Here is a 13,129-nt window from a genome sequence, read left to right on the forward strand (position 1 = left end):
TTGTCAAGGTTCATTGTAGCAACTGGTACCGGAGACAGTGTGTACCTGTTGTAGTTTGGTACCTGGTACCGGAGACAATGTGTACCTGTTGTAGTTTGGTACCTGGTTCCGGAGACAGTGTGTACCTGTTGTAGTTTGGTACCTGGTACCAGAGACAGTGTGTACCTGTTGTAGTTTGGTACCTGGTACCGGAGACAGTGTGTACCTGTTGTAGTTTGGTACCTTGTGCCGTCCACAGTGTGTACCTGTTGTAGTTTGGTACCTGGTACCGGAGACAGTGTGTACCTGTTGTAGTTTGGTACCTGGTACCGGAGACAGTGTGTACCTGTTGTAGTTTGGTACCTGGTACCAGAGACAGTGTGTACCTGTTGTGTTTGGCACCTGGTACCGGAGACAGTGTGTACCTGTTGTAGTTTGGTACCTTTGTACCGGCCACAGTGTGTGTACCTGTTGTAGTTTGGTACTTGTACCGGCCACAGTGTGTACCTGTTGTAGTTTGGTACCTGGTGCCGGCCATAGTGTGTAGCTGTTGTAGTTTGGTACCTTGTGGCGTCCACAGTGTGTACCTGTTGTAGTTTGGTACCTGGTACCGGAGACAGTGTGTACCTGTTGTAGTTTGGTACGTGGTACCGGAGACAGTGTGTACCTGTTGTAGTTTGGTACGCGGTACCGGAGACAGTGTGTACCTGTTGTAGTTTGGTACCTGGTGCCGGCCGCAGTGTGTACCTGTTGTAGTTTGGTACCTGGTGCCGGCCGCAGTGTGTACCTGTTGTAGTTTGGTACCTTGTGCCGGCCGCAGTGTGTACCTGTTGTAGTTTGGTACGCGGTACCGGAGACAGTGTGTACCTGTTGTAGTTTGGTACCTGGTGCCGGCCGCAGTGTGTACCTGTTGTAGTTTGGTACGCGGTACCGGAGACAGTGTGTACCTGTTGTAGTTTGGTACGCGGTACCGGAGACAGTGTGTACCTGTTGTAGTTTGGTACCTGGTGCCGGCCGCAGTGTGTACCTGTTGTAGTTTGGTTGTGTTGTGAGCTGTGTCCAGGTAGCTGTAAATGTCATCAATATTTCAACATGCTTGTTTTAATTAGAAAACTGAAGGTAAACTTTTATAATTAATTAATTGTTTTTGGTTTTGCAGGTTAGAGTTTAGTGTATAGTGTGTGGTGGTGCAGTGTACCATGTGGGGTGTACAGTATAGTGTGTGGTGTTGCAGTATACCATGTGTGGTGTATAGTGTGTGGTGGTGCAGTATACCATATGGGGTGTACAGTATAGTGCGTGATGGTGCAGTATACCATGTGGGGTGTACAGTATAGTGTGTGGTGGTGCAGTATACCATACGGGGTGTACAGTATAGTGTGTGGTGGTACAGTATACCATGTGGGGTGTACAGTATAGTGTGTAGTGGTGCAGTATACCATGTGGGGTGTACAGTATAGTGTGTTGTGGTGCAGTATACCATGGGGGTGTACAGTATAGTGTGTGGTGGTGCAGTATACCATGTGGGGTGTACAGTATAGTGTGTGGTGGTGCAGTATACCATGTGGGGTGTACAGTATAGTGTGTGGTGGTGCAGTATACCATGTGGGGTGTACAGTATAGTGTGTTGTGGTCCAGTATACCATGTGGGGTGTACAGTATAGTGTGTGGTGGTGCAGTATACCATGTGGGGTGTACAGTATAGTGTGTTGTGGTGCAGTATACCATGTGGGGTGTACAGTATAGTGTGTGGTGGTGCAGTATACCATGTGGGGTGTAAGACCATGTTGATCTCAGGACAGCGGGAGTCAAGAGAGCGGCGGCCACACCTACCAGTTCAGTTCATCCTCTTTACCTCGCGGAGCTCTTGGCTGTCTACATCCCTCCAGCTTGACACTCTTGTTTTGCTTTTCTTCTCAATAATATTTTCTAAGTATACAGTAAATATTATATATGTTTGAGGTTTATATTTCATGTATGGTTAAGTGAATACCAGTTGACGGAGTATCGATTGTTTCATTTTTCACTTGACCTGAAATGAACGATGAGCTACACCAAGACTGTATCGAGTACGCTTGTTTCTTGAAGCTTGAAGCTTGCACGGATTATTAACGTCATTATAATCCTCTTGTAAAGGAATTTGCTAACTCAGGAATTATATCCTGCCACAATGTAACCTAATCTAACCTAACCGAACCGAACCTAGCCTAACCTAACCTAACCTAATCTAACCTAACTTCTTTATTTTTTAATCAATAAACTTTCTCTAATTTTGGCATCCACAGAAGGTAGCTCAGTTATTATACCGAGTTAACGGAGTGAAAGCTGCCAGCCCACATTCATAAATGGGAAAATACTGTGACTATTTCACTCTCCTTGCTAATACAATATTAACATTACTTTTGGGTTACGTAGGATATAAATTTTGGTGGGTTGGCCCACAGAAGAATACCTAAATTGTAATGCGACCCATGAGTGAGGAAAGGTTGCCCATGCCTATCTTAAAATACAGAGCAGGAGTGAGGGGATGGTCCTCCTCACAATGTCTCCCCTCGTGTAACTTATGTTTGGTAAACGTTACTTCTTTCTTGTCCTCGGCCGTCAAGATCTGTAAAAAAAAAATGGTACTGTACTGTAAGCGTAAAGTACAATTATCACCAGACATAAGTGGATACCTTATGGAATCATAATTTTTTCGTTTCCTAAAAATTAATGAAAATTGTCTGAGTGTGTGTTTGAAGTTGATATATATATATATATATATATATATATATATATATATATATATATATATATATATATATATATATATATATATATATATATATATATATATATATATATATATATATATATATATATGATCACCGCACCGCCATGTTGGTTACATTTAATTTGTTTAGTGGAACCAACAATGACGACTTAATCAACTACTGTATAACTATAATAATCCAGAGCAATGATTTATGGCTCTTATTGCATGTCATTATAATGTGTTGTGATTTATGTGCACTTAGGTTTATAATATGTGGATGATTGGTCATATTGTTATACAAATTCTCTTGCTGTTCACATCTTCCGACGAACCAAATAACAGGACTTGGGAAAACCAGCCAAGAAACGCGGTTGTGTCGATGTATTATGGTTAGGTTAAGTGAAACTTGTTGGTAAATTTGTCAATTCCACAACCAACGTCAGTACAATAAATGCTGGACAGTGTTAAAACAGTTCATTAGATATGAAGGTCCTAGGTTCTTGTCCACTAAATACAAACTTGATAAACCATATTGTACACAACTTGAACTTTGTAGCGGATGTGGTGCATCCTGTAGAGATTATACTGTATGAGGGGTCTTTGGCAGGCCAGGGGATGTATTTGTTAAAACGAACGTGAAGAAAAAGCGTCCTCATTTTGGTTTAACCACTTGAAGAATATAGTTTAACCCTTTGAGGATGATGTTTTAACCCTTTAGGACTCAAATAGTTAAATGTAGGACTCCTGCAGGACTCCCATACCAACTCGGTCACGTCCTGGTCCCAACAGTAAAACAGACGTGTTAGCTATTCTGTCTGCGCAGACGCTGCTTTAGAGTTGTGCGCAGGGAACATTCAGAGGGAAAAGCTAATACCTCGATCAGGCGTTAGCCTTTCGCAGGGCCCAAGTGGCACAAATAGCTAACAATCAATCAGCGATTTCTCCCGGTGAAAATACGCGGATCATGGCCGCGTATGGAGAATATTTTGATTAATATTGAAGAGTGGGAGGCATGTAAGACAATAAAAAACTGATCTAGTAATAAAAATAGTTCTATATACGGTAGTATATTGGATAGGACCTAAAACAAAGCCTAAGGCATAAAAAAAATTAAATGTATTGCGCCTAGTTGAAACCTGTTTAGGCTCCGCCCCTTTTTACGTGGGTGCTGTCCGATTTCATTAGCTGCTGATTTTTTTTTACGGGGAATATATTGACCCACATCAGGGCCTAGGGGGCGAAAAAAATAAGAATAAAAAGAAATTAAAAATAGAAAAGGATAAGGTGGAAGATCATCTAATTTGGAAAGAGTAATTGGTAAATACTGAGTTTTATTACTATTGAATTTAACCAAGTTTCTACCTCCCCATTCTGTGATGCTACACAGATCCGCATTGATAGATGTAATGATATCAGCTCTAGAAACAGATCTAGTTTGAGAGTTAGGAGGAAGGGGAAAATGTGAGGAAGAGTGACGAGTATAATCATCAGCGTAAGAATGGATAGAATTAGTTGTAGTGTGAAGTAAGTCATTGATAAAAAGAAGGAAGAGAGTTGGTGAAAGAACAGAACCCTGTGGGACACCACTATTGGTAGAGAAAGAGCGAGAGATCGATCCCTCGACAACAACTGCCATGCATCGGTTCTCAAGGAAGCTAGAGATTAGAGAACAAAGAGGGGGAGAGAAACCATAAGAGGGAAGTTTAGAAAGGAAAGACTTGTGCCATACCCTGTCAAATTCTTTGGAGGTGTCGAGGGCCACGACGAAAGTTTCCCCATAATCCCTAAGAGAGGATGACCAAAGGTGGGTGCAGTAGGAGAGCAGCTCACTAGTAGATCTCGCCAGGCGAAAGCCATACTGGTGATCCGGCAAAAGAGAATGGCGTTCAAGGTGACGGAGAAAATGGGAGTTCAAGATAGTTTGGAAAATCTTAGAGAAGGATGAAGTTAGAGCAATGGGGCGATAGTTAGAGAGATTAGAATGGCCACCCTTCTTCGGGATGGGCTGAACCAAGGCATGCTTCCAAGAAGAAGGAAAAGTTTGGGTTTTGAGGCAAAGGGGAAAGAGGCGAGCAAGCACAGGGGCCAGAACTTTAGCACACTTTCAAAACACGAGGGGGGATTCCGTCCGGTCCATGCGCCTTACTCACATCCAACCTGGATAACACACCGGCAACCCTGCGAGTGGAGATTATAGGAAAGTGCATTGGTTCAGTAGGAGGAGCAGGGGTAGAAGGGATAGAGTTGGAATCGTCTAAGGTGGAGCTAGAGGAGAATAAGGTGCCAAAGAGGATGGCTTTGTCAGGGGGAGAGTTGGCTATAGAGTTATTGGGACGGAAGAGGGGAGGAAAAGAAGGCGTGCAGAAGTTGTTACAGATGTTTTTGGTTAAGGACCAGAAGGATTTACTAGAGGAAGAATTACTCAGGACATCAATCTTTTTTTTTTTTTAATTCCGCTTGGCCCTACGAAGAATAGCCTTACAACGATCCCTAGAAGTAATGAAAGAGGTGTGGGTAATAGGAGAAGGAGATAGTTTCATAGTTTGATATGACCTATCTCTCTCCCTGCATGCAAGAGAGCAGGAACGATCAAACCATGATTTTAAAGTGAAAGTTTTGGTAGAAGATGGAAATGCACTCATACCACCCTGTATAACCCAGCAATACTGTGAGCACATACCGAGGTGTCCCGAGTGGAAAAGCAACATTCCTCCCATGGAAAGTCAGTGAAGAATTCTCGCAAGGATTGCCAGTTTGCCCTCCGATAGTGAATATCGATAATTACTCAAATATGATTAAACTTTAATATCATTTCTCATAAGATACTTTAAATAAGGGTGAACAGCTGCGAGAGAAGACGCGTAGAGCAGAGCTTCTCTCTGGTTGTTTCTTTTGCTTTCCAAGTCCTTCACAACCGGCCCGATTTTTTTTAAATATTATTTAATGTTGACTGACTTTTTTTTTTGTCTTTCTTTCCATAATTTTCTATATATCTCATCTTGTTTCTTTCCGTAATGTGTCCAAATAACAGTTCTCCTAGTGTTATTGTTTTCTGAAGACTGTGTTGTACACAACAGTTATTCCCAAGACGCAGTACAATGTCGTATTTTTTAATGACAGTCCGGGAAAGCTAACGCGTTAGTTATTCCGTGCATCTTAAAACGCCTGTAGTATCATCGCCCATGTTTACACCCGAAAGGTCTGTCTGTCTTTCCTTGTAATGATATAAACAAACATGGATATTTTAGGGGACATCCAACCATTCTTGGCACTCTTCCCAATTTGGTCCTCTTGGCACTTCTTAATTTGTGGTCCTCTTGGCACTCTTCCTAATTTGGTCCTCTTGGCACTCTTCCTAATTTGGTCCTCTTGGCACTTCTTAATTTGTGGTCTTCTTGGCACTCTTCCTAATTTGGTCCTCTTGGCACTCTTCCTAATTTGGTCCTCTTGGCACTCTTCCTAATTTGGTCCTCTTGGCACTAATTTGGTCCTCTTGGCACTCTTCTAATTTGGTCCTCTTGGCACTCTTCTAATTTGGTCCTCTTGGCACTCTTCCTAATTTGGTCCTCTTGGCACTCTTTGGTCCTCTTGGCACTCTTATTTTGGTCCTCTTGGCACTCTTCCTAATTTGGTCCTCTTGGCACTCTTCCTAATTTGGTCCTCTTGGCACTCTTCCTAATTTGGTCCTCTTGGCACTCTTACTAATTTGGTCTTCTTGGCACTCTTCCTAATTTGGTCTTCTTGGCACTCTTACTAATTTGGTCCTCTTGGCACTCTTACTAATTTGGTCTTCTTGGCACTCTTCCTAATTTGGTCCTCTTGGCACTCTTACTAATTTGGTCCTCTTGGCACTCTTACTAATTTGGTCTTCTCTCTTGGTCTTCTTACTCTTCCTAATTTGGTCCTCTTGGTCACTCTTCCTAATTTGGTCTTCTTGGCACTCTTCTAATTTGGTCTTGGCACTCTTCCTAATTTGGTCCTTCTTGGCACTCTTACTAATTTGGTCTTCTTGGCACTCTTACTAATTTGGTCTTCTTGGCACTCTTACTAATTTGGTCTTCTTGGCACTCTTACTAATTTGGTCTTCTTGGCACTCTTACTAATTTGGTCTTCTTGGCACTCTTACTAATTTGGTCCTCTTGGCACTCTTCCCTGTCTTGACACTTCCCTCAGCTTATCGTTCCTTTGCTTTATGTTCCAAGTGGCTCAGCACCTTCAGTGGATAAGTTTAACAGGTGAGAGACTCAGTGTGTTGTGAGGGACCACCACCATGGCTCCAGTGTGTTGTGAGGGACCACCACCATGGCTCCAGTGTGTTGTGAGGGATCACCACCATGGCTCCAGTGTGTTGTGAGGGATCACCACCATGGCTCCAGTGTGTTGTGAGGGAATCACCACCATGGCCTCCAGTGTGTTGTGAGGGACCACCACCACCAGGTGTTGTGAGGACCACCACCATGGCTCCAGTGTGTTGTGAGGGCTCCATCACCACCATGGACCACCACCATGGCTCCAGTGTGTTGTGAGGACCACCACCACCCATGGCTCCAGTGTGTTGTGAGGGACCATGGCTCCACCACCATGGCCCCAGTGTGTTGTGAGAGGGACCACCACCATGGCATCCAGTGTGTTGTGAGGGACCACCACCATGGTCCCAGTGTGTGTGTGTTGGAGGGACCACCACCATGGCCCCAGTGTTGTGAGGGCATGGCTCCAGTGTCCAGTGTGTTGTGAGGGACCACCACCATGGCTCCAGTGTTGTGAGGGACCACCATGGCTCCCATGGCTCCAGTGTGTTGTGAGGGACCACCACCATGGCTCCAGGTGTGTTGTGAGGGACCACCACCATGGCTCCAGTGTGTTGTGAGGGACCACCACCATGGCTCCAGTGTGTTGTGAGGGATCACCACCATGGCTCCAGTGTGTTGTGAGGGACCACCACCATGGCTCCAGTGTGTTGTGAGGGACCACCACCATGGCCCCAGTGTGTTGTGAGGGACCACCACCATGGCCCCAGTGTGTTGTGAGGGACCACCACCATGGCCCCAGTGTGTTGTGAGGGATCACCACCATGGCCCCAGTGTTTTGTGAGGGACCACCACCATGGCTCCAGTGTGTTGTGAGGGACTTCCACCATGGCCCCAGAGATTACCTGGTCTGCTGTTACAGTAGTCATGTAGTGGTGATGTCATTCTTCAGCCATATTTACGGAGTAGTATTAAGGTCCAGTAATATGAATGTATTTCTTTTTTGAAGGCCAAATGTACAATAACTTAAGCCCGGGTGAACAATATACATAGCAGGTTAGTTTCCTTATTGACCCAATCATGTTATCCTACGTCTTATCATGTGGTGGTATTGTTCTAGTAACCGAACCTAACCTAACTTAACGTAAATGTTTTTACAGTACGGTGGGAGAAGTGTGGCTGGGGATGGTGTGAGTGGCCTGTAAGATTGTGGTGGTGGTGGTGTGGCGAGACTGTGGCAAAGCTGGAAAAGAGACCCGCTAAGTGCTGTCTCTCGTACACCACCCTGCACTCGTGACCTCAATCTACACCTGGTCACTCCAAATCAGAGGAGGGGGATGGGAGTGGAGGGGAGGAAAGAGGAGAGTGGATGAGGTGGGGTGGCGGAAAAAGGGAAGAGAGGAGGGGGTTTGAAGGGCGTCGGGAGGGGGGGGGGGTGATCTGGGGTGGCGGAGTAAGAGGGCGTGAGGGAGCGGATAAAGGACAGAAGAGGATGATAAGAGCCATTGTTTACGTTCACTAAGACGCGTCATCAGTGGTAAACAACACACGCGAGACTAGTATTAATTATAATACATAAGGTAAACAATGCTCTCTTGTGTCGCAATGGATGTATTTTATGATTTTATTTAGTTTATTGATATGCATATGCTTGTAATAAACTAAAAAAAATTTGAATTACAAAGACGTATTGTGGAATAATAGCAGGTGCAGGTGTGTTGAGTCGTGCCACCAGCAGCATCTGTCCATTAATATCTTGTATTAAGTCTCAGCACCTGTTCATAACGTTGTATCGTTAGCCAGAAAACTTGTCCATGTATTACAGTAGCAGTGACTTATACTGGAGGCTGGTGGTGGCGACAGCGGCCTCGTTAACAAGATGGGTTTGGTGCTCCAGTGCCGGAAGTGTGGCTGACACTGACCACAGTTTAGTGGATAATCACTGCAGGCTCATCCATGACTGCGGCGCTCACCAGTCTATATTTTTTCGCTGCCTCTGAACCGTAGTCAAGTGTGGGAGAATCTTTAATGGCTGGTCGTACGAGGGTGTGCCTTGAGAGGTCCACTCTGCGGCTCACACTGAATGGTATATAGTATAGTAGGGATCTGAGGTGAACACTGAGGAACACCTTCAAGTGTGAAGCCTTAGAAGCAACTGAGGAGCTTCACGTTGATCCTGGGTCAGTGAACACAGGGTGCTGTTCCCCCACACTACCGTAGCTCTCGGCAGTACAGAGTGTACAGGGAAAACTGAGTCATTTTACTTTACCAAGCCGTGAAGCAGCACAGGTCCACTGTAGATCCACACCTCTATCACAACACTGAGGGCCGTCTTATTTACCACCACTTGTTAACCGAGTCAACAACTGCCTATGGCTCACACACTTCTGCCTTCAACTTGAATAAGATTTCGGCCCGCCGCTTTAGTGACGCTAATCTAAAGCTCTCAGAGATATGAAGGTTGCGGCATAACTGAAAATTAAAAAGGTGTCTGGTGTATTGCTGCTGAAAGCTGGTAGCGAAGATAACATGCATTTGCCTTTACTGGTAACAGTGCAAGACATAATCCCGCTTATATGTTACCATCATGGGGTTGAAACCACATGCCTGCGACTTAATCCCTAACCTCTCGAAGATCACAACCAGTGAGCCAAAGACTTTCCTAAATAGTGAGATCCGGTGCAACAAGACCACCATTTATGGGTTTCAAAACCTTTTTTTTTCGTATGTGTGGTTGTTAAGACGTTCGTTTTAACTTATTATAAGATAGTATAATAATTCCTTAACTCAGGGAGAACGCTGACATGATTGTTAGTGACACCTGCCCCTGTACTCTGACTAAGAGAGTCCTAACAGATCCTGTTATGGTAGATGTATTCTAGTCTAATACAAAACCCAAACAGGGAATCAGAATGATAGCGATGTGACGTGACTTGTTGACTTGCCTGTTGGAGAAACATACAAAGTTTTCCAGTACAGTAAACGAGGCATTGGTGATGAGGCCAGTAGCAGGGAGAACCATGCAGACCTTTAGTGGTGGGTCAGTAGGAGCGCTTACCTGGTTCCTTCAATTTCTTGGACCATGTCAGTGGGTGAGGCGGCTGGTTGGTAATTTATAGAGAAAGGCAGAGTCAAGGTGGGGGAGCTCTTGGCCAATATAGCTTAAAAATGCACTGCCAATTAAAAATAACACCAAGAACTTGTTAGTTATTCACACACACAAGACGGAGCGTCGTTAAAGTCAGAGATTAGATATAACCAATTCCAGATTTTCACGTGTCAGTCCCGAGAGCTTCTACCAAACCCACTAAAACTTTATCACTCAAATATGATTTTTCTCTTAAGACTAGTTGTGACAGGACTAGATCTTGGTGGAGTGTTAAGACCAAGGGGACGACCAGAGAGGTGGAGGAAGGTGGTCGATCCCTCCTGTACACAACTCTTGAATAAAGGAGAGCGTCCACTAAGAGGCTTGTTCCTCCTGGTGATTGCACTCCACTGCCCGTGTGCTCTGCTCTGTATATTACAGAGAGATATATCTTACAAACACAAACTAATGACTCTATGGCCGCAGTCAGCCGTGTTTCACTTACAGTACATTAAAGAAACTAAGAGTCCCAATAACTATTGTTGTCATGTGAATGTCTGCACATGTTTCTTTTCGGTAATGTTACAGTAGGTGAGGTTGTAAGATCGTGCAACACATGCTGCCACCCTTTAAGGGCTTGGCACTCTTAAAACAACTTACATTAATTCCCTGACCTGGTAGCGTGACGCGAGAGGAAGACCCATAGATACATGTAATTATAGTATCGAGCATTAGGAAAGAACAACGGTGAATACTATAGGTGAATAATAGACCCAACATACAAATACAAGGTTTATTAAAACACAAATAGTTACAGAAAAGACGTATGCACCCAAAATAGGAACTCCTGGTACCATGCCCTCAGGCTCAATTTACTTGCACCACTACTGGGTGTACACACACCAAAACTCTCACAGCACCTTAGCACCATTAAAACCAGTGGCACCTGCTAGTACAACACTCAATACCCCAGGGGCAATACTCCAGCGGTCGCCATGGGAGTCTCATCACCAAGTGACACCTTCCAACAAACTCTGATAATTCCGGTGGAATAATACCACCACACAAATAGCCCTACTGAGTTATGTACTGTACTCATCCACCAATGATGGGGCTGGCAGTAGTTTGTGGGGCTTGACGATCCGGGTTCACCATGTGGGCATAACGTTAGGGGAATACTGGCCAGCTATGGGGCCCATAGGTGGTAGTGGAGCTTCTGACGGTCGGGGCTCACGGGGATAACCGATTCTACTTGACCTCAGATATCTCCCCAGACTAGTGGATGCATCATCCACGCTACCGACACGGCCTAGGCTGCGATAAGGACCTATGGGTGAGGAGCGTGGCGGCTTACTGATTTGAAAAACAAACCTCAACGTTTCAAAGGACGTTAAGGACATAAAATACTTCACTCAAAGTACATCAACTACGTTACTGTAACACTTGCACAATCAAACTATCAATTAGGTCAAATCACTTAAAAATGGCGAATTACAACACGGAGAAGGTGGAATGACCTACCTGTGGGTGGGAAGCAAGGCGGCTTACTGATTTGAAAACAAACTGCCGTCTTCCACCCACGCCCAAGTCACAGATTCCACCTACTCAACCATATCACTGAATTATGTTACTGTAACACTCTGACGTTTGAAACTGAGACTACGAACTCAGTTTCATTCCCTACTATTATCTTTACTAACAATGCTCTGACTGTGCTATCAAAAGCAAGAATTAAATTGATCACAAAAGGTTGGATGGCAATCCCGTCCCAACACACAACGCCTTACTACAACACCCGAGGAGCAGATTTAGAAGTTCCTTTTCAGGAATATTAACTTATTCCTTAGTTAACCTCCCTACCACAATTTCACTATGATTATCAGAGTCATAGGTAAAAAAAAGAAGGTTAACAGGGTCTTGGTAGCAGAAAGAGTTTACAACTTCGGTCAACAAACATACTGCATCTCGTTGACGTCATCAAGGAAACAGAGAGAACAGAGGACATTTCCAATGGGAGACTCAGAAGGTTTTGTGGACGTGTAAGCGTAATATGAATCCTTAGGTTTCAACAGGCTAGCTGTCATTACGATCATGACAAGGTAAGGTGTAATAGAGGAGTATCTTGTGGTGCACGAGGCCATAACTCACCATCATTATTATGACTTTTAATTATCCAATTTTAACATTATATTTCATCACAGATATAGGTGATAGATAGCTTTTGTGAGCTTTAATTCTTTGGTTTAGAGCTCTCAAGATATTATTTGGTTCAACAATGATGAAATATATAAAAAACTTTGTGAGTAATGAATTGCCTACAATTATTTATGTTGGAAAACAATGCATACAGTGAAATTGCGGCGTTTTTAAATTCGTTTTCTATGAAAAATCAGCGACTGTGAAGTCGTAAATAGTTAACGGTTTAATTTATAAATAACTACCTTTTAACACATTTTCTATAACTACGATAGTGTCCACTATAAAACAGTGAAATTGCAGCATTTTAAAATTAATTTTCTATGAAAAAACAGCGGCTGTGAAGTCGTAAATAATTACCCTTTCATGTTGTGGTGTTAGTGCCGTGGAGCTGTCGTGTTGACTGTATTGTCGGTGTTATCGTGTATTATGTAAATTTGATGGTTTATGACGTGATGCTTGTGTTTATATATTGGACTATAGGCCATGTTATATTATTTTTACTTTAATATATAACATGTATATTTTGTTTTGTTTCAGAGGATGAGTTAGCGTGAGTAGCCGCCATGGTGCTGATCAAGGAGTATCGCATCCCACTCCCACTCACGGTGGAGGAGTACCGCGTCGCCCAACTCTACATGATCGCTGTTAGTACCTGACCATCATCACCACTCATATTATTGCTCTTACTCATTCCCAGTTCTCTGGTGCAGACTGAATGATAATTCAGTGGAACTGATTATCTCTTTAACATTATATTTGCTATGATAAATTATGATGACATTACTGTAGTTGCAAGATGTGATAATTGACAACACTGAGACATTTTTTTAAATGTACAATCTATGCATATAATGATTATCT

At 43.6% G+C, this 13,129-nt stretch overlaps 1 protein-coding gene across 1 annotated transcript in view; it reads left to right on the plus strand.

Annotated features, from left to right (window-relative positions):
- LOC121859452 (protein retinal degeneration B-like) overlaps positions 1-13,129 on the plus strand; it is a 166,952-nt gene that overhangs the window by 48,855 nt on the left and 104,968 nt on the right. The window contains 1 exon segment of the mRNA XM_042356265.1: positions 12,806-12,912. Within this exon segment, the coding sequence (XP_042212199.1) occupies positions 12,832-12,912 (81 nt within the window). The 5' untranslated portion in view covers positions 12,806-12,831.

Source organism: Homarus americanus, unplaced genomic scaffold, assembly GCF_018991925.1.
Source record: "Homarus americanus isolate GMGI-L3 unplaced genomic scaffold, GMGI_Hamer_2.0 scaffold7626, whole genome shotgun sequence".
NCBI classification, from domain to species: domain Eukaryota; kingdom Metazoa; phylum Arthropoda; class Malacostraca; order Decapoda; family Nephropidae; genus Homarus; species Homarus americanus.